Source organism: Pseudophryne corroboree, chromosome 7 (genome assembly GCF_028390025.1).
Source record: "Pseudophryne corroboree isolate aPseCor3 chromosome 7, aPseCor3.hap2, whole genome shotgun sequence".
NCBI classification, from domain to species: Eukaryota; Metazoa; Chordata; class Amphibia; order Anura; family Myobatrachidae; genus Pseudophryne; species Pseudophryne corroboree.
The window spans coordinates 312115745-312143153 of NC_086450.1; the positions used below are offsets into that span (position 1 = coordinate 312115745).

The 27409-nt window shown below is 47.3% G+C and overlaps 1 protein-coding gene across 1 annotated transcript; it reads left to right on the plus strand.

The window, feature by feature from the left end:
• Positions 1-24287: 24287 nt before the first annotated feature.
• LOC134944148 (putative nuclease HARBI1) lies at positions 24288-25595 on the plus strand. Its single transcript, XM_063932730.1, has 3 exons — positions 24288-25047; positions 25134-25499; positions 25582-25595. Exons 1-3 carry the CDS (start codon positions 24288-24290, stop codon positions 25593-25595), a joined length of 1140 nt encoding a protein of 379 aa, XP_063788800.1.
• Positions 25596-27409: the final 1814 nt, after the last annotated feature.

Consider the following 27409-nt stretch of genomic DNA (forward strand, 5'->3'; position numbering starts at 1 on the left):
TTTTTATATATATATATATATATGTGTCTTATCTTCATCTCTGCCACCCTCAGTTTATGGCACACATAGTCGACAGGTGTTATACACATATAGTAGCATTCACATATGTTCCCCCTCCGTGTATCATCAAATAAATGTGCTCCCCATTTGTTGGTATTAGAAGCTGAAGAGGCGAGGGTCAAAAGCCCTTGCCCGTAAGGAGCTCGGTAGTGATTGCTTGCCCAAGTACAGACCCTTGATACGGGATAAGAAGGATTTAATGTATACTTTGCAATACCTTGAAGCTTACTTAGAACATATACGGCACGATGATACATGCCCCTCAGACATTGATTCATACATACATGCTTTTACTATCCCACTAGGCTATACATTTCCCACCTACAACTCTCCCCCGATCATCCAAGCTTTGTATATATTGTATTGGTAATATTTTTAGTTTATTAGCTAAGAGTGGCAGTTATTGATGACTGCCGAAGGGTGGACTGTCGAAGTCGGAAAATATTACAGTACACACATTACGTACAAACTCCACACAGATGGCCTCCGTGCGCGTACTTGTTCTGCCGTGCGTGCGCATATTCGCAAGTAGCGTATGACCGCTCACACGGTCCTGCGTATTAGAGCGTGGTGTGAATAATTACGGTAGCATTTGTATTCGCATGGAAAAGCCTCAAAGACATATCTCATATTTAATCCACATATGGGGTAATTCCAAGTTGATCGCAGCAGGAATTTTGTTAGCAGTTGGGCAAAACCATGTGCACTGCAGGGAGGGCAGATATAACATGTGCAGAGAGAGTTAGATTTAGGTGTGGCACGTTCAATCTGCAATCTAAATTGCAGTGTAAAAATAAAGCAGCCAGTATTTACCCTGCACAGAAACAATATAACCCACCCAAATCTTACTCTCTCTACACATGTTTTATCTGCCTCCCCCGCAGTGCACATGGTTTTGCCCAACTGCTACTAAAATTCCTGCTGCGATCAACTTGGAATTACCCCCTTAGTGCACAATGTACACATAGCCCACATGCACCACACCAGCAAGTTATACTTGTTTAAAAGGTACAACAACAAAGGGATTCACCTTTAGAGGATATGAGGGGACATCATTAGGTTATTAGGTGGTATTTGGTATCCAACTGTAGGGTATTTTAAGGGTAACATTCCGGTAGCAGTTTGCAGAAGATAGCACGCTCCTGCACATAATTATGCGCAGGAACAGGATATTAATATTATACTGTGTGTACTCTGATATTCGGCAGGAACCCAGTGGAGACCAACTGTAAGGACATCTGGATCAGACATCGCCCACCTATTCAAACCAACCTATGACCCCTCCTGTACTGTAAATGACCAGCCCTTTGTCCTATAGAGGAAGAGGTTACAGTTTCTATTGTATTGTGTTTTGACCAACTGTATAAATGCCAAGCTGCCTAGCAAGTCATTCATCTCTCTCTGAAGGTCATCTTGCTTGATTGACTGAGCACTGTACCGTGTGGCGCTGGCGAAACCAAACGTATGTACCATTGATTGTAGCCTCTTTTCTATTATTGTGATTGTATATTTGTTGTAACCCCCTTTCAGCAATTATATGTTGGTGGGTCGGATCCCAACATCTTAAATACAATTGGTGTCGTGTCTCCTTCCTGCTAAGGTTTAAAGTGTATTTCAGACACACGTGTAGCTGCATTGTGCTCTCAGTGTGTCGGTGTGTGTGTGTATGCACTATGTGTACTTTGTACGTCCGTCGTGGCATGTGTACGCAAAGTGCGTACACAGTACGGGCCTTTGTACACTAACTGAGTAAAAAGTACGTAGGGTAAGGATTACATACAGCGGCCGCAGCGGCTCAAATATTGAGTGTATTAAGGTATTGCTTTTAGTCCTGTAAGTAAATCAGCATTTGCAGAACGACTTAGTTAAATTAGAAGCATGGGCAGCGAAATGGAGAATGCGCTTCAATACAGACAAGTGTAAGGTAATGCACTGTGGTAACAAGAACAAAAATAACACCTACATACTAAATGGGGTAATATTAGGGGATTCCATAGTGGAATAGGACTTAGGTGTCCTCATAGATAGCAAACTAAACAGCAGTACCCAAAGTAGGATTGCAGCAAAGAAGGCTAATAAGATATTAGCATGCATAAAATGGGGAATTGATGCTAGGGATGAGAGTGTTATACTCCCATTGTATCAATCACTAGTGAGGCCACACCTTGAATACTGTGTACAATTCTGAGCACCATACTACAAAAAGGATATCCTGGAGCTAGAAAAGGTTCAGAGGTGGGCGACCAAACTAATTAAGGGCATGGAGACGCTGGAATACGAGGAAAGGCTTGCAAGGCTAGGCACCTGTTTTGGGTTAGATCAATACAGAGAACTCGAGGACACTCACTCAGGTTAGAGGAGAGGAGATTCCGCACAATACAGCATAAAGGCTTTTTCACGGTAAGGACGATACGTGTTTGGAATTCCCTGCCTGAGGGAGTTGTAATGGCGGACTTAGGGACTAATTCTGAGTTGATCACAGCAGCAATTTTGTTAGCAGTTGGGCAAAACCATGGCCCTCATTCCGAGTCGTTCGCTCTGTATTTTTCTTCGCATCGCAGCGTTTTTCTGCTTAGTACGCATGCGCAATGTTCGCACTGCGACTGCGCCAAGTAATTTTGCTATGAAGATAGTTTTTTTACTCACGGCTTTTTCTTCGCTCCGGTGAACGTAATGTGATTGACAGGAAATGGGTGTTACTGGGCGGAAACACGGCGTTTTATGGGCGTGTGGATGAAAACGCTACCGTTTCCGGAAAAAACGCAGGAGTGGCTGGAGAAACGGAGGAGTGTCTGGGCGAACGCTGGGTGTGTTTGTGACGTCAAACCAGGAACGACAAGCACTGAACTGATCGCAGATGCCGAGTAAGTCTGAAGCTACTCTGAAACTGCTAAGTAGTTAGTAATCGCAATATTGCGAATACATCGTCCGCAATTTTAAGAAGCTAAGATTCACTCCCAGTAGGCGGCGGCTTAGCATGTGTAACTCTGCTAAAATCGCCTTGCGAGCGAACAACTCGGAATGAGGGCCCATGTGCACTGCAGGGGGGACAGATATAACATGTGCAGAGAGAGTTAGATTTGGGTGGGGTGTATTAAAACTGAAATCTAAATTGCAGTGTAAAAATAAAGCAGCCAGTATTTACCCTGCACAGAAACTATATAACCCACCCAAATCTAACTCTCTCTGCAAATGTTATATGTGTCCAACCTGCAGTGCACATGGTTTTGCCCAATTGCTAACAAACTTGCTGCTGCGATCAACTCAGAATTACCCCCTTAGTCAACACCTTTAAGAATGGATTAGATAAATTCCTAATGGATAAAGATATCCAGGGTTATGGTGCATAGTCACGCACTATAGTTATTATAATTATTATTATTATAAAAAAGAGGGATAAAACGTAACGGTAGACATCAGCATCAGTCAAAATTTTATACCAAATAATCCTGCATAGGAGACCACAAATAGGTTGAACTCGATGGACAAATTGTCTTTTTTCAACCTTAGATGCTATGTTACTGTCACGATCCGGGTATCTGGACGCCATTACCTGCCGTTTAGGTGTCTTCTGAGACTGGCCCAGCGTTCCAAGGGGGTAATTCCAAGTTGATCGCAGCAGGAATTTTTTTAGCAGTTGGGCAAAACCATATGCACTGCAGGGGAGGCAGATATTACATGTGCAGAAAGAGTTAGATTTGGGAGGGCTGTGTTCAATCTGCAATCTAATTTGCAGTGTAAAAATAAAGCAGCCAGTATTTACCCTGCACAGAAATAAAATAACCCACCCAAATCTAACTCTTTCTGCACATGTTATATCTGCCTCCCCTGCAGTGCACATGGTTTTGCCCAATTGCTATCAAAAATCCTGCTGCGATCAACTTGGAATTACCCCCCAAATCCGGATCTCATCTGTGTCAACACTCTGCACATCCCTCCTGTCATTCTGAGACACTACCACAGCGGCGCCATGTTTGAATCCAACATGGCGTCTCCCGTCCTCCGCGGCCTCCGCCGCCGTTACTGTGTTATTGCTGCAGGTTCTCAGAATCATGTATCATGCCTGCCGCGGCCTCTGCTGCCCTCCAGGTGTCTCAGCATGTAGCTGTCGTCTGGCGTCTCCTGTCCTCCGCGGCCGGCGCCGCCATTATCACTATGTTTGCACATTTCATTACAAACCAGTTTTCCCTCCAGGTTCCAGCATGGGTGCAGCCATGTTGGATTTGATCACATGCTCCAATTCCTCCAATCCACCATCTCTGGAATCTGCATAATTGCCTAGCCAATGCCTGCATAGCAGCAGGTATAAGTATCCTGTGTCTGGGCCAGATAGATGTCAGTGCTTTGAATGTCATACCTTGTTCCAGTCTCTCTCTCCTGTGGTTTGTTTCTCCAGGTTCCAGCTCCTGTCTCCAGCATCCACAAAGAGACCCGCACCTGCTTTCCATCCTGCGGAACAGCCTGACTCTGCAATCCTCTGTGACTGCTCCAGCTTTCAGCTATTACTTCGTTTGCTTCCAGCTTCCAAGCTTTCAGCTATTAACCCATCTGTTTCCAGCAACCTGCTTCCAACAGAACTCAACCTCCTTAAAGAGCCGGTGTTCTCCCAGCGGATTTCTACTTACCAGCAGTATCCACTACCACCGGTAACCACTCTTCAATTCATCTGTTTCCACGCTCCCTAGCATCTTTCAGTTTTAACTCCGTATTTCCACCATCTGGCTGGTTCCGTCCAGTGACTCCTTCAGTGCATTCCAGTTACCAGCATCATCTTATACACCTACTGGCATGTTCCTCGGTTGTCTCCACTACTACAGCCTGGCCTGGTAAGGTTATTCTACCCAAGGACTATAACATCTGTTCTGCAACCTACCAGTGCCCTGTTATACCTTCTATGGTTTAGTGATCCAGGAACTGTATTATCTGCCACTGCTAATACTGACTGTGAACACTGTTGTGATTATACGGAGTCTGTTTAATAAACTTTCATTTGACTTTCAACTTGCTTGTCATGGTCACACCTTCGGGTTTCCTTCCACACTTACATGTCCAGGGGTCTGATTAAACCATCTAAGTTTAACTTCATTCCAGCCCCTACAACTGAGGCTTCCTCCCGTCAGCTTAAACCCTCAGTTGTGACAGTAAGCACTGACCATATGAATCCAGCCGGAGACCAGGATCAAGCGGCTAGACCTATGCAAGAACTGGCAGCCAGACTCGAACATCAGGAGGCTGCACAAGGTCACATCATCCGCTGTCTCCAGGATCTCTCTACTCGGCTGTATGGGATTCAGACGACCCTCCGTGGACCTGGCACGTCTGGTGCGTCCACCACAGTGACTCCAGCTGTAACCCCACCCACCTTGCCCATTTCCATACCACGTCTTCATCTTCCAACGCCAGCAAAATTTGACGGATCTCCAAGGTTCTGCAGGGGATTTCTCAACCAATGCGAAATCCATTTTGAGCTTCAATCTGGCAACTTCCCCAGTGACCGTACCAAAGTTGCTTATATTATTTCTCTCCTCAGTGGCTCAGCCCTTGATTGGGCATCACCGTTATGGGAGAAGTCTGATCCCCTGCTGTCCTCCTATACTGACTTTGTAGCATCATTCAGGCGCATCTTCGACGAGCCGGGCCGGGTTTCCTCTGCTTCATCTGAGATTCTCCGTCTACGCCAGGGAACACGTACTGTGGGACAGTATCTTATACAGTTCAAAATCCTGGCATCTGAACTGGCCTGGAACGACGAGGCCCTGTATGCTGCATTCTGGCATGGCTTGTCAGAACGCATTAAAGACGAGTTAGCTACCAGAGACTTGCCTTCTAAGTTGGATGAGCTAATTTCACTATGCACAAAGGTTGATCTACGGTTCAGAGAAAGAGCAACCGAGCGAGGAAGATCATCCGTTCCTAAATCTTCTGCTCCTCCTCCTCGTTAACCATCTCCATCCAAGGATGAGCCTATGCAAGTTGGTCGTTCCCGTCTATCTCCCGCTGAGCGCCGAAGACGCCTCTCCGAGTCTCTATGTCTCTACTGTGCAGCTCCGTCGCACACTATCAACGCCTGTCCCAAACGTTCGGGAAACTCCAGATCCTAGCTCGCCAAGGAGAGGGCCGGCTAGGAGTAATGATCTCCTCTCCATCTCCTCATGATTGTAACCTCCCAGTGTCGCTCCAAATTGCTCAACGTTACAGGAACGTCATTGCCCTCCTTGATTCCGGAGCAGCTGGGAATTTCATAACCGAAGCTTATGTTAAACGGTGGTCCCTACCCACCGAGAGACTGTCCTCGTCCATCTCTTTGACGGCCGTGGATGGCAGCAAGATTTTTGACGCAGTCATTTCCTTAAGGACTCTTCCAGTTCGTCTGAGAGTGGGAGTTCTTCATTCTGAGTATATTTCTTTTCTAGTGATTCCAAGAGCCACACATCCAGTGGTTTTAGGCCTTCCATGGCTCCGTCTCCACAACCCATCGATTGACTGGACGACTACGCAAATACTGGCATGGGGTCCCTCCTGTGCTGAGACTTGTTTAGCCAAAGTTCTTCCTGTTTGTTCTTCCTTCCCCAGGTCATCTGATGTTCCGCCTCCTCCATATCAAGACTTCACGGACGTGTTCAGTAAAGCCTCTGCTGATATCCTTCCTCCTCATAGAGAATGGGACTGCCCAATCGACCTCATTCCAGGGAAGGTTCCACCACGAGGCCGAACTTATCCGTTGTCTCTGCCTGAGACACACTCCATGGAAGAGTACATAAAAAAGAGAACCTGGCGAAGGGTTTCATCCGACCATCTTCTTCTCCAGCCGGCGCAGGCTTCTTCTTCGTTAAGAAGAAAGACGGTGGTCTGCGTCCGTGCATCGACTACAGAGGTCTGAACGACATTACCGTCAAGAACCGATACCCTTTACCCCTGATTACCGAGCTCTTTGATAGAGTTAGTGGTGCAACCATTTTTACAAAGCTGGACTTGAGGGGTGCCTACAATCTCATCCGAATCCGTGAGGGTGACGAGTGGAAGACCGCCTTTAACACCCGTGACGGACATTATGAGTACCTCGTCATGCCCTTCGGATTGAGCAACGCTCCAGCAGTCTTCCAGCACTTCGTGAATGAGATCTTCAGGGACATCTTGTACCGCCATGTCGTGGTTTATCTAGATGACATCCTCATCTTTGCTAATAATCTCGAAGATCATCGTTTCTGGGTAAAAGAGGTTCTTTCCTGTCTCCGTGTCAATCACCTCTATTGTAAATTGGAGAAGTGTGTGTTTGAAGTTAAAACCATTCCGTTTCTAGGTTACATTGTGTCCGGTTCCGGACTAGAGATGGATCCTGAGAAACTCCAAGCAATCCAGAATTGGCCTATACCCTTAACCCTCAAGGGGGTCCAGAGGTTCCTAGGGTTCGCCAATTATTATAGAAAATTTATACGAGACTTTTCCACCATTGTGGCGCCTATCACTGCATTAACCAAGAAAGGTGCTAATCCGTCCAAGTGGTCCGAGGAAGCTACGCAGGCCTTTCACCTTCTGAAGCAACGGTTCATCTCTGCACCAGTTCTGAAACAGTCCGACACCGACTTTCCTTTTATCTTAGAGGTAGATGCCTCCTCCGTTGGAGTAGGAGCAGTGTTATCCCAGAGGGCCAAAGATGGACATCTACATCCTTGCAGTTTCTTCTCCCGGAAGTTCTCCCCAGCTGAGCGCAACTATGCCATTGGCGATCAGGAGTTGCTGGCCATCAAGCTCGCTCTGGAGGAGTGGAGATACCTGTTGGAGGGAGCTTCCCACTCAATCACCATACTTACCGACCACAAAAATCTTTTATATCTCAAAGGCGCACAATGTCTGAATCCTCGTCAGGCCAGATGGGCACTTTTCTTCTCTAGGTTTGACTTTAAACTCCAGTTCTGTCCGGGCTCTCAGAATCGTAAGGCCGATGCCCTTTCCCGCTCATGGGAGCAAGAAAATGAGTCCGAGTCTGCAGACAAGCATCCTATTATTAATCCGTTGGCATTCTCCACGGTAGGGATGGACTCTACGCCTCCAACAGGGAAAGTTTTGTTAAGCCAGTTCTAAGGAAGAAGCTCATGCATTTGGCCCATGCTTCCCGTTTTGCTGGACATACAGGCATTCAGAAAACCCTTGAATTTATTTCTAGGTCCTACTGGTGGCCAACTCTGAAGAAGGACGTTATGGAATTTATTGCCTCCTGCCCAAAGTGTGCCCAACACAGTATCCCACCAGTCGCCTGCGGGGCAACTGGTTCCATTATCTGTTCCCCGTCGACCATGGACCCATTTGTCGATGGACTTTGTTTCCGATCTACCTTTCTGCAACAAGTTTAATACCATCTGGGTGGTAGTTGACCGGTTCACCAAGATGGCACATTTCATCCCTCTCACCGGTCTTCCGTCAGCTTCCAAGTTGGCTCAAGTATTTATACAAGAGATCTTCCGACTTCACGGTCTTCCTGAAGAGATCATCTCGGATCGTGGAGTACAATTTGTAGCCAAATTTTGGCGAAGTTTGTGTCAAGCCCTCCAAGTCAAGTTAAAGTTTTCCACGGCTTACCATCCTCAGACCAATGGTCAAACCGAGAGGGTGAATCAGGACTTGGAGGCCTTCCTCCGTATATATGTGTCTTCCTCTCAAGATGACTGGGTTCAACTCCTTCCTTGGGCCGAGTTCAGCCACAACAATCAATACCATTCCTCATCTTCTTCTACACCATTCTTCATTAATTATGGATTCCACCCTAAAGTCCCAGAATTCCAACCGCTTCCCGCAACTTCTGTTCCAGCAGTGGATGTCACCTTGCGTCAGTTTTCAAATAACTGGAGGAACGTCCGCGCAGCCCTGCTTAAAGCCTCATCCAGGTATAAGAAGTTTGCCGATAGGAAGCGTAGAGCGGTTCCTGCTCTCAAGGTGGGTGATCGTGTGTGGTTGTCCACGAAGAATTTGAGGTTGAGAGTTCCCAGCATGAAATTTGCACCTCGCTACATCGGTCCCTTCAAGATTGAACAAGTCATCAATCCTGTTGCCTACAGATTACAGTTACCACCCTTCTTGAAAATACCCAGGACATTTCATGTTTCCTTGTTGAAACCGCTGATCCTAAATCGGTTTCATTCCGCACTTCCTCCAGCTCCCAAAGTTCAGACTCAACGAGGAGTCGAGTACGAGGTGGCCAAGATTTTGGACTCACGTTTCCGTTACGGTCAGTTACAGTATCTCATTGACTGGAAGGGCTATGGTCCTGAAGAACGCTCTTGGACCAATGCCTCAGACGTCCATGCTCCTGCCTTGGTCCGAAATTTCCACTCAAAGTTTCCTTTAAAGCCTAAGAAGTGTCCTGGGGCCACTCCTAAGGGGGGGGGGGGGGGTGCTGTCACGATCCAGGTATCTGGACGCCATTACCTGCCGTTTAGGTGTCTTCTGAGACTGGCCCAGCGTTCCAAATCCGGATCTCATCTGTGTCAACTCTCTGCACATCCCTCCTGTCATTCTGAGACACTACCACAGCGGCGCCATGTTTGAATCCAACATGGCGTCTCCCGTCCTCCGTTGCCTCCGCCGCCGTTACTGTGTTATTGCTGCAGGTTCTCAGAATCATGTATCATGCCTGCCGCGGCCTCTGCTGCCCTCCAGGTGTCTCAGCATGTAGCTGTCATCTGGCGTCTCCTGTCCTCCGCGGCCGGCGCCGCCATTATCACTATGTTTGCACATTTCATTACAAACCAGTTTTCCCTCCAGGTTCCAGCATGGGTGCAGCCATGTTGGATTTGATCACATGCTCCAATTCCTCCAATCCACCATCTCTGGAATCTGCATAATTGCCTAGCCAATGCCTGCATAGCAGCAGGTATAAGTATCCTGTGTCTAGGCCAGATAGATGTCAGTGCTTAGAATGTCATACCTTGTTCCAGTCTCTCTCTCCTGTGGTTTGTTTCTCCAGGTTCCAGCTCCTGTCTCCAGCATCCACAAAGAGACCCGCACCTGCTTTCCATCCTGCGGTGCAGCCTGACTCTGCAATCCTCTGTGACTGCTCCAGCTTTCAGCGATTACTTCGTTTGCTTCCAGCTTCCTTAGCTTTCAGCTATTAACCCATCTGTTTCCAGCAACCTGCTTCCAACAGAACTCAACCTCCTTAAAGAGCCGGTGTTCTGCCAGCGGATTTCTACTTACCAGCAGTATCCACTACCACCGGTAACCACTCTTCATTTCATCTGTTTCCACGCACCCTAGCATCTTTCAGTTTTAACTCCGTATTTCCACCATCTGGCTGGTTCCGTCCAGTGACTCCTTCAGTGCATTCCAGTTACCAGCATCATCTTATACACCTACTGGCGTGTTCCTCGGTTGTCTCCACTACTACAGCCTGGCCTGGTAAGGTTATTCTACCCAAGGACTATAACATCTGTTCTGCAACCTACCAGTGCCCTGTTATACCTTCTATGGTTTAGTGATCCAGGAACTGTATTATCTGCCACTGCTAATACTGACTGTGAACACTGTTGTGATTATACGGAGTCTGTTTAATAAACTTTCATTTGACTTTTAACTTGCTTGTCATGGTCACACCTTCGGGTTTCCTTCCACACTTACATGTCCAGGGGTCTGATTAAACCATCTAAGTTTAACTTCATTCCAGCCCCTACAACTGAGGCTTCCTCCCGTCAGCTTAAACCCTCAGTTGTGACAGTTACTATGTTACTATGCTTGCTGGAGCCGGGTGGACACTGCCGTGAGGTCTGGCGGCTGTGAGACATCCTTCTGCTGCTGTAGCGCTTCTCTGTCTCCGCTGGTCTCCCCGCTCTCCTCCCTCTCTGGTCCCTCATCTCAATTCGACTTTTTAAAAGTCGAATTGAGATGAGATTGAATAGGGGTTGTTGGATCCATTCCGACAAATGCATGTCGGAATGGATCCGACCCTAATTGAATATACCCCTTAGTGGGTTCACATATCCTGCAACCGATATGAGTCAAATTTTCTCCAATACTCCCTGGTTAGTTAGAGTAATGTCATCCAATAGTCCAGTAGGTGATTAGTTGTTGTGATAAAAGAAACTCACAATAGTGTAATACAATGCATTATTGGAAATGGGGGTGGGGTAAAGTGCCGCAAAAAAAAATGCACAGTACTCAAGTATCAATTCTTCCTACAAAATACAAAAGTCTTTTAATACTATCTGTTACATCAGGAGGTCCTGTCTACACTCTCACTTGCATAAGTAGATTTATCTGATACTGTACGTCCTACAAGGATAACAGATATCCATTTGATATTTTTCTAAGAATAAATTCATTAACCAAAACAGCAAATTAAATTTGGACATAAATATAGTAAAACAGATGCATATCTGATCAATACAGGATATGGTAACAAAGTCTCCAAAGTCCAAAAGCAGTTGGTGCTACAAGTTTCATCCATAATGTAAATCTATCTATCTATCTATCTATCTATCTATCTATCTATCTATCTGTCTGTCTGTCTGTCTGTCTGTCTGTCTGTATGTATGTATACAGATGTGTCCACTATTACCTTTCTGAAAAAAGTATCATGGCCTGCCGTTCATGGCACGAGATAAGCTTTCCTCTCAAGATATACACGGCAAGCCATGTGTATCTCGTCTGAAATATAGTGCAGTACCACTTTTCAGACAGCAGGTGGCATTTTCAGAAACTGAGTAAGCAGAAAGTCTGATAGAGAGATTCTAGAGCAGTGGTTCTCAAACTCGGTCCTCAGGACCCCACACAGTGCATGTTTTGCAGGTAACCCAGAAAGTGCACAGGTGTATTAATTACTCACTGACACATTTTAAAAGGTCGACAGGTGGAGCTAATTATTTCACTTGCGATTCTGTAAGGAGACCTGTAAAACATGCACTGTGTGGGGTCCTGAGGACCGAGTTTGAGAACCTGTGTTCTAGAGGGAGTAGTTCTGACCTGATCCTAGCAGCATTTTATTTGCAAATGGGCAAAACCATGGGGGTCAATCCGAAATGATTGCATGCTAGGTTTTTTGGCAGTGGTGCGATCAGGTCAAAACTTCACATGCGTATGCACCGCAATGCGCATGTGCGTCGTATGGGTACAAAGCGGATCGTTGCTGATCGATGGATTTAACGAAGAATTGATTTGCACAGCAGATCGCAAGGAGATTGACAGGAAGAGGGCATTTGTGGGTGGCAACTGAACGTTTTCTGGGAGTGTTTGGAAAAACGCAGGCGTGTCCAAGCATTTGCAGGGCAGGTGTCTGACGTCAATTCCGGACACGAACAGGCTAAAGTGATTGCCCCGAATTTACGTCAGACACCCACCCTGCAAATGCATGGACACACCTGCGTTTTTCCAAACACTCCCAGAAAACGGTCAGTTGACATCCACAAATGTTTTCTTCCAGTCAATCTCCTTGCGATTGTCTGTGCGAATGGATTCTTCATTAAATCCATTGGTCAGCAACGATCCACTTTGTACCCGTGCGACGTGCCTGCATATTGCGGTGCACACGCATGCGCAGTTATGACCTGATCGCAGCGCAGCGAAAAAACCTAGCGTGCGATCAGGTCTGCATGACCCCCATGGTTTAGCCCATCTGCTAACAAAATTGCAGCTATGGGGGGGTTCATTCCGACTTGATCGTAGCCCTGCAAAATTTTGCAGGGCTACGATCAGGAACAGAGACATGTGGGGGGATGCCCAGCACAGGGCTAGTCCGCCCCGCAGGTCAGTTCCGCCCCCCCCCCCACAGAAGTGCAAAAGCATTGCACAGCGGCGATGCTTTTGTACTTCAGGAGTAGCTCCCGGCCAGCGCAGCTTTAGCGTGCTGGCCGGGAGCTACTCAAAGCTACACAGCCCGCAGCGGCTGGTCAGCAGCATCGATCGGGTCAGAATGACCCCCATGAGCCATATGTGCAGGACAATTTATCCATCATGCACACGGGAATATCAGCTGTAGCAGCTAATTGTGAAGTATTAATATTTTTCCAATACATCTCTCATACTAACTTCCAACATGTACCTGGCTCAATGTTGCCTATATGTTTGAAAAAATCTTTTCCCTTATGATTGATAATGTGCTGATGAAGAGTTCATACAAACTTCACACAGAGATTCGTTATGGAAATTATGATACTAACTAAAAGGCACTATTGATACTTGTCATTTTTTGAAATTGTTTGGTGGTTAAGGTGTGAGTAGAGAGAATTTTTTGGTATTTCAATACCGCATATATTTCACTGGGATCCGGTCTGAAGATCGACAGTGTCTGCCATACAAGTGGGTGCTGCATCTGTCTGCCACAAATCGGTCCAGTGCTGAGGCTGTGTTGCCATAATAAGTCACTGAGTGCTCTGTCCGCCATACAAGTAGGTGCTGTGCCTGTCTGCCACAAATCAGTCCAGTGCTTGGGCTGTGCTGCCATAATAAGTAACCAGGTGCTCTGTCTGCCATACAAGTGGGTGCTGCACCTGTCTGCCACAAATCAGTCCAGTGCTTGGGCTGTGCTCCATAATAAGTCACTGGGTGCTCTGTCTGCCATACAAGCGGGTGAAGAAACATGAGTTCCAGGGCCTGATCAGCCGTAAGGCTGCAGCCTGGATGGCTGAGTCCTGGGGGGGGGAGGGTGGGGGGGCGCAGCACTGGCACAATAGATGCTTAGGCTCTACCTACTACTGGAAGCTGCAGATTCCATGCAGACAGCATGGAAGACGGCCCTTCTAGGAGACAGATGCCAGGGGTATTACTAGACCATTACCCAGCGCTACCCAGAATGAGCATGTAACCCCCTGGTACTAAGCATGTAACCCCTATGGCAACAAGCATATGTAACCCCTGGCAACGAGCATGTAACCCCTGGCAACGAGCATGTGACCTGGTCCGACTTCCGGTCAGCAGAATCACGGATGCCGGTGGCTTCTCCTCCCACCTCTAGCCACCAACAGCACCGTGGGCAGCAACATGGACATCCATATGTGAAGGGCAATTTATCCATCAGGCACACAGGAATATCAGCAGCGACAGCTAATTGTGAAGTATTAATATATCTCCAATACATGTGGGAGTGCCAGTAGTGTCCTCGGTGCAGAGGTGCAGGTGGTGTAATCAGTGCAGGAGGGCTGGCAGTATCCCCAGTGCAGGAGTGTCGGTAGTGCGGGAGATGTCCTCCTTGCACTTGGTTGGTGGTACCGAGGACACTTCTGGCACTCCCGCACTGCCAGCACCCCATAACTACTGCAAGGAGGACACCTCCTACACTGCTGGCACCCCTGAACACCTGCACTGAGGACACTTCTGGTACTCCCACATTGCCGACACCCCTGAACTCCTGCACTAAGGACACCTCCAGTACTCCCGCACTGCCGACACTGCCGGCACCCCTGCACTGAGGACACTGCCCGCACTGCCAGCACCCCTGAACTCCTGCACTGAGGACACCTCCCACACTGCCAACACTACTGGCATCCCTGCACCGAGGACACATCTGGCACTCCAACACTGCCGACACCTCTGAACTCCTGCACTAAGGACACCTCCAGTACTCCCGCACTGCCGACACTGCCAGGACCCCTGTACTCCTGCACTAAGGACACCTTCCGTACTCCCGCACTGTCAACACTGCCTACACCCCTGCACTGAGGACACCGCCAGCACTGCCTGCATTGCCCGCACCCCTGAACTCCTGCAATGAGGACACCTACTGCACTGCCGACACTGCCGGCACCCCTGAACTCCTGCACTGAGGACACCTCCCACACTGTCAACACTGCTGGCACCACTGCACCAAGGACACTTCTGGCACTCCCACACTGCCGACACCCCTGAACTCCTGCACTATGGACACCTCCAGTACTCCCGCACTGCCGACACTGCCGGCACCCCTGCACTGAGGACACCGCCGGCACTCCATAACTCCTGCAAGGAGGACACCTCCTGCACTGCCGACACTGCCAGAACCCCTGAACTCCTGCACTGAGGACACCTCCCTCACTGCCAACACTGATGGCACCCATGCACCCAGGACACTTCTGGCACTCCCACACTGCCGACACCCCTGAAATACTGCACTAAAGACACCTCCAGTACTCCCGCACTTCCGACACTGCTGGCACCCCTGTACTGAGGACACCGCTGGCACTGCCCGCCCAACCAGCACCCCTGAACTCCTGCAAAGAGTACACCTCCTGCACTGCCGACACTGTCGGCACCCCTGAACTCCTGCACTGAGGACACCTCCCACACTGCCAACACTGCTGGCATCCCTTCACCGAGGACACGTCTGGCACTCCAACACTGCCGACACTTATGAACTCCTGCACTAAGGACACCTCCAGTACTCCTGCACTGCCGACACTGCCGGCACCCCTGCACTGAGGACACCGCCGGCACTGCCAGCACCCCATATCTCCTGCAAGGACGACACCGCCTGCACTGCCGACACTGCTGGCACTCCTGAACTCCTGCACTGAGGACACCTCACTCACTGCCAACACTGCTGGCATCCCTGCACCAAGGACATGTCTGGCACTCCCACACTGCCGACTCCTCTTAACTCCTGCACTAAAGACACCTCCAGTACTCCCGCATTGCCGACACTGCCAGGACCCCATAACTCCTGCACTAAGGACACCTCCAGTACTCCCGCACTGTCAACACTGCCAGCACCCCTGCACTGAGGACACCGCCGGTACTGCCCGCACTGCCAGCACCCCTTAACTCCTGCAAGGAGGACACCTCCTGCACTACCGACACTGCTGGCACCCCTGAACTCCTGCACTGAGGACACCTCCCACACTGTCAACACTGCTGGCACCCCTGCACCAAGGACACTTCTGGCACTCCCACACTGCCGACACACCTGAACTCCTGCACTAAGGACACCTCCAGTACTCCCGCACTGCCGACACTGCCGGCACCCCTGCACTGAGGACACTGCTGGCACTGCCAGCACCCCATAACTCCTGCAAGAAGGACATATCCTGCCATGCCGACACTGCCGGCACCCCTGAACTCCTGCACTGAGGACACCTCCCTCACTGCCAACACTGATGGCACCCCTGCACCGAGGACACTTCTGGCACTCCCACACTGCCGACACCCCTGAACTCCTTCACTAAAGACACCTCCAGTACTCCCGCACTGCCAACACTGCCGGCACCCCTGCACTGAGGACACCGCCGGCACTGCCACGCACTGCCAGCACCCCTGAACTCCTGCAAGGACACCTCCTGCACTGCCGACACTGCCGGCACCCCTGCACTGGGGATACTGCCAGCACTCCTGCACTGATGACACCTCAGCAGGAGGTGTCCTGCTATGGAAAACCATTCACTCCCACTGACATCGCTGGGCAGGGGGAAAATCTCTCAGTGTGTATGCGCTGAGTGATTTTCTGCCCAGCGATATCGGTGATCATACGGGCTCAGCAAGATCACTCAGCACACAGAGCTGCACCAGCGATGTGTGCTGAGCGATCTGTCACTGCCCATGTTCGCAATAGAGAAAACATGGGCGATGACTAGATCTTTCAAGCAAGCGGGGACGCGCATCACTATCGCTATAGTCCATACACACATAGCGATTTGTGCTGAATTTCTAAGTGACTCAGTCAAATCACTTAGAAAAGCAGCCCAAATCGCTATGTGTGTGTGATCATATGCAGGTCGTTCTGATGTACAGTATGGCCAGCTTTAGAGTCCAATTCCTAATTGTGTAGGTGTGAAAATCTCAGTGTGTGAGGCCTTTGAAGTAGATTCCTTGGGGGGTAGAGATACAGCACAGTAACATGTATTCTGGGTTGGGGAAGGGCTGCTGTCCTGGAATTTGAAATGAACAGTGAATTTTTAGCAATTCAGAGCCTCAGTTTATTAATGCAAAAATTGGAGTTATTTGTTGCTCAGAACACAGAGGTGAATGAAGTCTAAAGTGACATTAAAGAATAAGTTAATTAAAACCTAATAGTGCTACAAAGTAACGGAACATATTATAAGACTTTGCAATGATAAAATAATTCCAAATAAAGAGTATAAATATACTGTAATGATGAAAATTAATGCAATCACTTGGATGCTTTGTACAATCCATACACAATTACAGTATACAGTATACAGTGTTGCAGAGGTGACTACTTTTTTTAAAAACAATTTTCAAGATTGCATAACAAATGTAATACTAGGGTGAAGTACATGTTACAGATAAAAATTAATTAATTTAAGCAGGCAGTCTAATTTTGATATTTCAAGCATTTGCAGAAAGGATGAGTACGATAGGTAAAGGGCCCTTTATGCAAATTCTATGCATTATTCATTTGCGTACTGTCTTTTTTGATGTGTTGACATATGGCCTGTTGACCAATATTGGTCGACCTAATGACTGTTGACCTTATTGTCGACAATATGACCCATTCCAATTACATGCAGCTGGCTTGTCCATTTCTTTCTATAATCACTAGCAGCACTGAAAATAAATGGTCTACATAATTATTACAGGTCAGGGGGTCGGCAGTGTGGGAGTGCCAGAAGTGTCCTTGGTGCAGGGGTGCCAGCAGTGTTGACAGTGTGGGAGGTGTCTTCAGTGCAGGAGTGCTAGCAATAGGTGTGCCGGCAGTGCGGGGGTGTCAGCAGTGCGAAAGGTGTCCTCATTGCAGGAGTGCTGGCAGTGTGGGCGGTGTCCTCATTGCAGTAGTTCAGGGGTGCTGGCAGTGTGGTAGTGCCGGAAGTGTTCTCTGTGCAGGTGTGCTGGCAGTGTCGGCAGTGTGGGAGGTGTCCTCATTGCAGGAGTTCAGAGGTGCCGGCAGTGTGGGAGTGCCGGAAGTGTCCTCGGTGCAGAAGTGCCAGCAGTTCGGGGGGTGTCCTCAGTCCATGAGTGCTAGCAATAGGTGTGCCGGCAGGCCGGGGGTGTCGGCAGTGCGGGAGGTGTCCTCATTGCAGGAGTGCCGGAAGTGCGGGCGGTGTCCTCATTGGAGGAGTTCAGGGGTGCCGGCAGTGCAGGAGGTGTCCTTAGTGCAGGAATTCTGGCAGTATCCCCAGTGCAGGAGTGTCAGCAGTGCAGGCAGTGCCGGTGGTGTCCTCAGTGCAGGGGTGCCGGCAGTGTCGGCAGTGCAGGAGTACTGGAGGTGTCCTTAGTGCAGGAGTTCAGGGGTGTCGGCAGTTTGGGAGTGCCAGAAGTGTCCTCGGTGCAGGGGTTCCAGCAGTGTTGGCAGTGTGGGAGGTGTCCTCAGTGCATGAGTTCAGGGGTGCTGGCAGTGTCGGCAGTGTGGGAGTGCCGGAAGTATCCTCGGTGCAGGGGTGCAAGCAGTGCGGGAGGTGTCCTCAGTCTAGGAGTGCTGGCAGTATCCCCAGTGCAGGTGTGCCGGCAGTGTCGGCAGTGCGGGAGGTGTCCTCATTGCAGGAGTTCAGGGGTGCCGGCAGTGTGGGGGTGCCGGAAGTGTCTTTGGTGCAGAAGTGATGGCAGTGCGGGAGGTGTCCTCAGTCCATGAGTGCTAGCAATAGGTGTGAAAGCAGGGCAGGGGTGTCGACAGTGCAAAAGGTGTCCTCATTGCAGGAGTGCCGGCAGTGCGGGCGGTGTCCTCATTGTAGGAGTTCAGGGGTGCCGGCAGTGTGGCAGTGCCGGAAGTATTCTCTATGCAGGGGTGCCGGCAGTGTCGGCAGTGCAGGAGGTGTCCTCAGTGCAGGAATGATGGCAGTATACCCAGTGCAGGAGTGTCGGCAGTGCGGGAAGTGCTGGCGGTGTCCTCAGTGCAGGGGTGCCGGTAGTGTCGGCATTGCGGGAGTACTGGAGGTGTCCTTAGTGAAGGAGTTCAGGGGTGTAGGCAGTGTGGGAGTGCCAGAAGTGTCCTCGGTACGACAGGTGTCTTCAGTGCAGGAGTGCTGGCAGTATCCCCAGCGCAGGGGTGCCAGCAGTGTCAGCAGTCAGGGGTGCCGGCAGTGTGGGAGTGTCGGAAGTGTCCTCAATGCAAAAGTGCCGGCAGTGTCGGCTGTGCAGGAGGTGTCCTCAGCGCAGGAGTGCTGGCAGCATCCCCAGAGCAGGGGTGCCGGCAGTGTCGGCAGTGCCGGCGGTGTCTTCAGCGCAGGGGTGACTTACTTACCTGCTGCAACGTTTTCAGCCTATTCGATCCTGGCTCTGACGTCAAACACCCGTCCTGGACACGCCTGCGTTTCTCTCACCACGCCTGCGTTTTTCTTACCACTCCCCGAAAACGACTGCAAACGGTGAGTTGATGCCCAGGTACCCCCTCCGCCTGTCAATCTTCGTGCGATCGTTGCAGCGATCACTTTTTTCGGTTCCAGCGTCGTTTCCCGGCCGTGCGTGCGCATAGCGGCCGTCGTGCATGTGCAGTAGGGACCCGATTGCAGCTGTGCGAACGACGACATGCTGCGATTGGGTCGTAATAACCCCCTAAGTCCAGAACTACTTAGAAACTGCACAACATTTTTTACCATAACAGGCCTGCACAAGTGATCAAAGCCTTGCTATGGGAAAAAAAACAACCCCTATAGGCGGAGCTTAGTTGGTTGCACGGGTTGCAAAAAGCAGCTTCGTCTGATCAACTCGTAATGAGGCCCTTTGTTTGGAAATATTTTATCATTGCAAAATCTTATAATATGTTCTTTTACTCTATAGCACTAAGGTTTTTATTAACTTATTATTTAATTTCACTTTAGGCTTCATTCATCTCTGTGCTTTGATCAACATACTGTATAGTAAGCAGGGACGTGCCCACCGCACTTCACTGATAGTAACATCCCCGAGCCAGGATAAAATCTGTACCCCCCCAAGGACTCTACTTCAAAGCCCTCTCACACTGAGATTTTCACACCTACACAATTAGCAATTAGACTTTAAAGCTGGCCATACTGATTACAGTGTCAATTTAACAGCAATGTTAGTGCAAAGCTATGTTACGTGATGCACTGGCCACCCAGTGGTGAAACTATGAATTGTCACGAATTGTCACGGCACAATATGACGGCACAAAAACACAAGGAATATATGTCATGCCAAATTTACTACCATGGTACTGTTTTCAGAAAGGTAATAGTGGACACATCTGTATATATGCAGGTTGAGTATCCCTTATCCAAAATGCTTGGGACCAGAAGTATTTTGGATATCAGATTTCTCCGTATTTTGGAATAATTGCATACCATAATGAGATATCATGGTGATGGGACCTAAGTCTAAGCACAGAATGCATTTATGTTTCATATACACCTTATACACATAGGGGGTAATTCCAAGTTGATCGCAGCAGGAACTTTGTTAGCAGTTGGGCAAAACCATGTGCACTGCAGGGGAGGCAGATATAACATGTGCAGAGAGAGTAAGATTTGGGTGGGTTATTTTGTTTCTGTGCAGGGTAAATACTGGCTGCTTTATTTTTACAATTTAGATTGCAGACTGATCACACCACACCCAAATCTAACTCTCTCTGCACATGTTATATCTGCCTCCCCTGCAGTGCACATGGTTTTGCCCAACTGCTAACCAAATTCCTGCTGCGATCAACTTGGAATTACCCCCATAGTCTGAAGGTCATTTTAGCAAACATTTGTAATAAATTTGTGCATTAAACAAAGTGTGTGTACATTCACACAATTCATTTATGTTTCATATACACCTTATACACACAGCCTGAAGGTCATTTAATACAATATTTTTAATAACTTTGTGTATTAAACAAAGTTTGTGTACATTGAGCCATCAGAAAACAAAGGTTTCACTATCTCAGTCTCACTCAAAAAATTCTGTATTTCGGAATATTCCGTATTTTGGAATATTTGGATATGGGATACTCAACCTGTATATGCAAATTATAAAGCCGTCTCTCAGAGTTAGTAGTACATCACATGCCCAGGTGCCTTAAAAAGATAAATTTCAATATTCCAAGTAACCGCAGCACTCCCAGGACTTGTAAAGTAACATTCAAATAATTCAGAAACTGAATAAATTGACAAATGTTATTTAAAACTTACAATAAAACAACATTTAAAACTTCTTTTTCACAAATGCATATTTGTATTACCAATACAAGACAAAGGTTTTTATGCTTGTTGTTATAGTGCATTTAAAATCCATATGATGCCTGAGAGCAATGCTCGTATTGTTGAAAGTCAGTGTAGGGAGGGACTGACACTACTGGCACCGCGGATGTTTGAGTGCTGTGGATTAAAACCTATTGTTTATATAACATTTTTGTGGTCACACCTTCTTGTGCACCCCTATTTTCCATAGTCAAAAGTTTTATCAGATATTCCCCAGGTGTTTATTAACTGATTAACTGATATGCTTGGGTGTGGTTTTGTCTCTTTAAGTGAGAGGGGAAGTGCCTAAACCTATGATAGAAGCATACTGTTTATTTAAAATGTATATGATGCCTGAGTGCAATGCTCCTATTGTTGAAAGCCAATGTAGGGAGGGACTGACCACAAGGGAAGACCATGAAGTGGCTGGACAGTTTTACAAATGATTGCAATATTTTGGTACTAACATCCCCTGACGTCAGATGAATTACAGTTCGGAGTGTGGTTAGATGAGTGCTGAGTATGTATGTTTTTTTTTATTTAAATGTTGTGAACACATACCATTGGCACCAGAGATGTTTGAGTGCTGTGGATTAAAGCCTGTTGTTTATAAAGAATGTGTGTGGTCACACTTTCTCGTGTGCCGCTATTTTCCATATGTACAGAAGTCAAAAGTTTTGTCAGATATTCCCCAGAGAATAAGGGAAGACCGTAAAGTGGCTGGTCAGTTTTACAAATTATTGCAATATTTTGGAACTAACATCCCCTAATTCAGATGAATCACAGTTTGGAGTATAATTAGGTGAGGGCTGATTATATATATGGGAGATGATACTGGACTGCTTATTATTATTTTACAAATGACCATCATTTTGTAAAATAAATGTAATAAACCTGCTTGCAAATTACATAACAGGGAGGAAGTGCCTAGATGGTTAACGTCCCTACCACCACTAACTTTGACCTAAAAAATGGAACAGATGCCTTCACAAATGTTGCCAGGATATGAGTAAAAATAATTCCACACACAAAAGATTGCTTTTTGGTCATATGCCCAGGCATGGCAATGGCATTCTTTTCATCACAGGCTCACAACTGCTGCCACTGGTGCCTGACTTACACAAACAACATCCTTATCATTAACATCCTCATTAATGGCATCAGCTACATAAATATCCCCCTCATCCTGTTGCACTTCCACAGTAGCATCCACAGTTTCTATGTCACCATCTTTACTTGCTGCTCATCCCCACATTTGCAACAGGTGCAGAAATGGTGGAAGGATGGTTCTCTATGAGTACAGTATCAGAAATGTCAGACTCACACATAGCACTCTTGGACACTATTAGACTCACCTCAGGGATTTGTGACATTTCTGAACACACAGTTTGTTCTTCAGCCTCAGTTATTTTTTCTGAATTGATTTGCCTAGTTTACATTGACACCTTTTTTAGACTCTGAGTGAGAAGGTTATTTTCCTCACGTGAGGTTACAGAAGAATCTGCCTAACTGTCAGTAGTTCTAGAACCACCACATGCAAATAAATGCCAAGACCTGAGCATTTTCTTGCGACTGCATTTGGTGTATGGCAAGTTGGCAATTTTATGTTTTTCAGGGGTAAACTTTCTTTTATTAGGTGATTTTTGTTCTTGAACATTGTGAAAAATTGTTTTGATTTCAGGTGCCCTGACTCTTTAATAGATGTTGAAGTGCTTGTTTCATCAGCAGCCACAGCACTGGTACTTGGTTGTTGTTCCTGCTCTTCTGTTGACTCACAGTGCTTATATTATTAACTTGGTACTGTAGCTCAGCCACTACTGAGCATTATTGTTTAACACATTGCCACTGACTGGCTCTGAACAAACACAAGTTTTAGAAAAAAAAGGTTTGTTTTTTTAAGTAACAAAAGATACAATACACTGCTCCTAAATGGCTTAAAAAAAATATGAAACACACAGTGTCCATTAAAAAAGAAGACACAATACTCCTAATGACATTTTTTAATTACACAGTGTCCCTTGAACACAATGCTCTCTTATAGCATTTTTTCAATGACACAGTGCCACTGCCTTTACTGGCTTAAGGTACACTGTGCACTCAAAATGAGTCAATGCTTTTAAGTTTTGAGTTTTTTTAGCTGCTAGTGCTGCTAACCAATTATTTTTAACTGCTAGTGCTGCTATTCACTAAACCTTGAGCCCTGCCTACGGGATCAGTACTAAATGCCGCTGGCCGGAATCCAGTTGGTCGAAATACCGACGCCAGAATCCTGACCACACAATCCCGACAGGGGTGGCGAGCGGAACGCAGCCCCTTGCGGGCTCGCTTCGCTCGCCATGCTGCGGGCACAGTGCCTCGCTACGCTCGGCACACTATTATATTCTCCCTCCATGGGTGTCGTGGACACCCACGGAGGGAGAATATGTCGGGATTGTGGCGGTCGGGATTGTGGCGGTCGGGATTCCGGCGTCGGGATTTCGACCGCCAGGATTCCGGCCGGCGGCATCTTGACCGCATCCCCTGCCTACACCCTCTCCGTCGATCTCCTGCTTGAAATGCCATGTAAATCACCGTGAGAGAAAGAGAGACTAGCGGGGATATTCAATTGAAATCGATAACGTCTTAAGACCCGTTAATTTGCGGTCACGAGATCATTTTACCGGGTGAAAAGTTATCGGTATATTCATTTACGTGTTTATCGGGTGATATGTGTATTTTAGTTTTTACTTTCGCCCGTAACCGATTTTCAATGGTTAAAGATAGGTTTATCGCTGAATGATATTCAATTTTTCGCAACCGATTTTTTTCGGCCGTTTAGACGGGTACTTATCGCCATTTTACTTCACCTACTGCTGAGTTGGTGAAATATATTTTAAAGATTTTTTTTTGCTGCAAAAAGACAATAGTTTAGTTGTTTTATTTTTTTAAAAGAGTGCCCAATGTTTTTTTTTTATTATTTATCTTTTTTTTTATTTTTAAAAGCATTTTTAAATAATTATTTTGGTTACTGTAATATTAATCCCCATGATGCAATGCAAAAGTCCCCAGGATGCATTGCTCCAGTTCTGACAGGAATCTGTCACTCCTTTCTTGGGACTTCAAGGAGAAACACAGCAATTGTGCAGTCTGCTGTTGGATACGTTTTTTTGCGGTTAGTTTGCGGATTTATTACTTGACAACTTTTTAGCTCTGTCTACAATCATGGAGCCATTCACTGATACAGTTTGGATGTTCATGATCCAGGCTGCTGTTGTGACACAGGAGGACAGGACAGGTGAGGAAGGTGATCAGTCAATTGCTCCAGGTGGTGAGGTAGAGCGCGTTTCAATTCCACGCCTACGCCCACGTAACTATCGTTGTAGGCGTGTGCTGGCAGACTTCTCTGAGAAGGATGTGATTAAGAACTTTCACTTATCCTCTCGTTCAATCCATATGCTGTATGACTTGATGGAGCCGGACCTTGAACCACGGGTGCCCACTAATCACGCAGTCAGTGGTATGTCTAAACTGCTGGCTGCATTACATTATTTTGCGTCTGGCACTTTCCAGCCAGTTTTGTCCCAAACAGTCGGTTTTTCACAGCCCACATTGTCGCGTATTTTAACTCAGGTCTGTACGGCTTTCCGTAAATTAACGACCCAGTTTATTCATTTTCCAAGCACTGACAGCGAATGGAGGGAGGTCAAATTGGATTTTTTTGAGAAATCACGCTTTCCCAATGTTCTGGGCGCGATAGATTGCACTCATGTGGCGATCGCACCACCAAGGCAAATGGAAGAGTGTTTTCGTAATAGAAAATCTTTCCATTCCTTGAATGTTCAGATGGTGTGTGATGCCAAATTGAAAATAACCAATCTTTTTGTGGGCTTCCCTGGGTCGGCCCACGATTCCTTTATTTTGAGCCAGTCATCCGTGTTCCGTGATTTTGAAGATTGCAACATGCCGGATGGGTGGCTGTTGGGTGAGTTTTTTTTTTTTTAATCTGATTTAAATTTTTTAATTGTGGTTTATTATTTATTTATTTTTTCACCCATTTATTTATTAAAGTTGATGGTGGATACCCTAACAAGAGTTGGCTTCTTACCCCATTGTCCAATCCCGATAGTGATGCTGAGCATATGTACCAAAAAGCGCACATTACATCGAGGGGTGTAATTGAAAGGACCTTCGGTGTGCTTAAATCCCGGTTTCGCTGTTTAGACAGGTCCGGGGGTACGCTGTTATATTCTCCGGATAAAGTTTGCAATATAGTTAATGCTTGTTGCATTTTACATAACATTTGTGTTGCAAACCGATATCCAGAGAATATAGATCCAGGTGTTTGGCCGGATTCGGACATTTGCACAGCATCACTTGAGGGTATGAATGATGGAGGTGATACTCGTCAAACACTAATAGATGGATTCTTCACTGGTGAGTTTTTTTAATTGCCTTTCAATTTGTTTGTGCTTGTTAGAAACTGATCATACTAATTTTTTTTATTTTTTTATTGCAGAAGAATGTGCTTGAGATTTTCATCTGAGTTTGGCCCTTGTTGTTTAAAATATGGCCATTTGGTTTTACTTGTTTGCTGTTTGAAGCGCATTTTGTCAATTTTTCAATTTACTAGTTGGAGGCTTTTTAAAAAAATTTATATCCCATCAGGTATGAAATTTGTATATTAGTTATGATGTGAATGAAGTTGCTATTTCAATTATGTTAAGTTTGTGTTTTTGTTTTTTTTTAATATAATTTTTGCTGCTACCTTGACTCCATGAGAGGCGTCTCCTTTGTGCCCACACATACCTGTCCCTGGCTCCTGTGATCCATCCTTCCCTGCAGTGAGATAGCCTCTCCACTTCTTTCCTGGCAGAATGAGGTTGATGCTGAGGGATCCCTTCAGTCTCCTTTCCGGTGAGTATCCCCCAAATCCCCTCCCTGCTTCCTCTGTGGCCACGCTAGCTTTTTGGTTGCAAGTGTGGACTAAGCCCAGTGTGTGTGTGTCCCTCTTTTTTTTTGCAGCTAGCGTTAACCTTGACTCCATGAGAGGCGTCTCCTTTGTGCCCACACATACCTGTCCCTGGCTCCTGTGATCCATCCTTCCCTGCAGTGAGATAGCCTCTCCACTTCTTTCCTGGCAGAATGAGGTTGATGCTGAGGGATCCCTTCAGTCTCCTTTCCGGTGAGTATCCCCCAAATCCCCTCCCTGCTTCCTCTGTGGCCACGCTAGCTTTTTGGTTGCAAGTGTGGACTAAGCCCAGTGTGTGTGTGTCCCTCTTTTTTTTTGCAGCTAGCGTTAACCTTGACTCCATGAGAGGCGTCTCCTTTGTGCCCACACATACCTGTCCCTGGCTCCTGTGATCCATCCTTCCCTGCAGTGAGATAGCCTCTCCACTTCTTTCCTGGCAGAATGAGGTTGATGTTGAGGGATCCCTTCAGTCTCCTTTCTGGTGAGTATCCCCCAAATCCCCTCCCTGCTTCCTCTGTGGCCACGCTAGCTTTTTGGTTGCAAGTGTGGACTAAGCCCAGTGTGTGTGTGTCCCTCTTTTTTTTGCAGCTAGCGTTAACCTTGACTCCATGAGAGGCGTCTCCTTTGTGCCCACACATACCTGTCCCTGGCTCCTGTGATCCATCCTTCCCTGCAGTGAGATAGCCTCTCCACTTCTTTCCTGGCAGAATGAGGTTGATGTTGAGGGATCCCTTCAGTCTCCTTTCTGGTGAGTATCCCCCAAATCCCCTCCCTGCTTCCTCTGTGGCCATGCTAGCTTTTTGGTTGCAAGTGTGGACTAAGCCCAGTGTGTGTGTGTCCCTCTTTTTTTTTGCAGCTAGCGTTAACCTTGACTCCATGAGAGGCGTCTCCTTTGTGCCCAAACATACCTGTCCCTGGCTCCTGTGATCCATCCTTCCCTGCAGTGAGATAGCCTCTCCACTTCTTTCCTGGCAGAATGAGGTTGATGTTGAGGGATCCCTTCAGTCTCCTTTCTGGTGAGTATCCCCCAAATCCCCTCCCTGCTTCCTCTGTGGCCATGCTAGCTTTTTGGTTGCAAGTGTGGACTAAGCCCAGTGTGTGTGTGTCCCTCTTTTTTTTTGCAGCTAGCGTTAACCTTGACTCCATGAGAGGCGTCTCCTTTGTGCCAACACATACCTGTCCCTGGCTCCTGTGATCCATCCTTCCCTGCAGTGAGATAGCCTCTCCACTTCTTTCCTGGCAGAATGAGGTTGATGCTGAGGGATCCCTTCAGTCTCCTTTCCGGTGAGTATCCCCCAAATCCCCTCCCTGCTTCCTCTGTGGCCACGCTAGCTTTTTGGTTGCAAGTGTGGACTAAGCCCAGTGTGTGTGTGTC

Bases quoted from the DNA above. Each gene is read 5' to 3' on its own strand.
- LOC134944148 (XM_063932730.1), top strand. From the start codon at position 24,288: ATGGAGCCATTCACTGATACAGTTTGGATGTTCATGATCCAGGCTGCT. The intron at 25,048-25,133 runs GTGAGTTTTTTT...TATTTATTAAAG, and splicing joins GCCGGATGGGTGGCTGTTGG to TTGATGGTGGATACCCTAAC.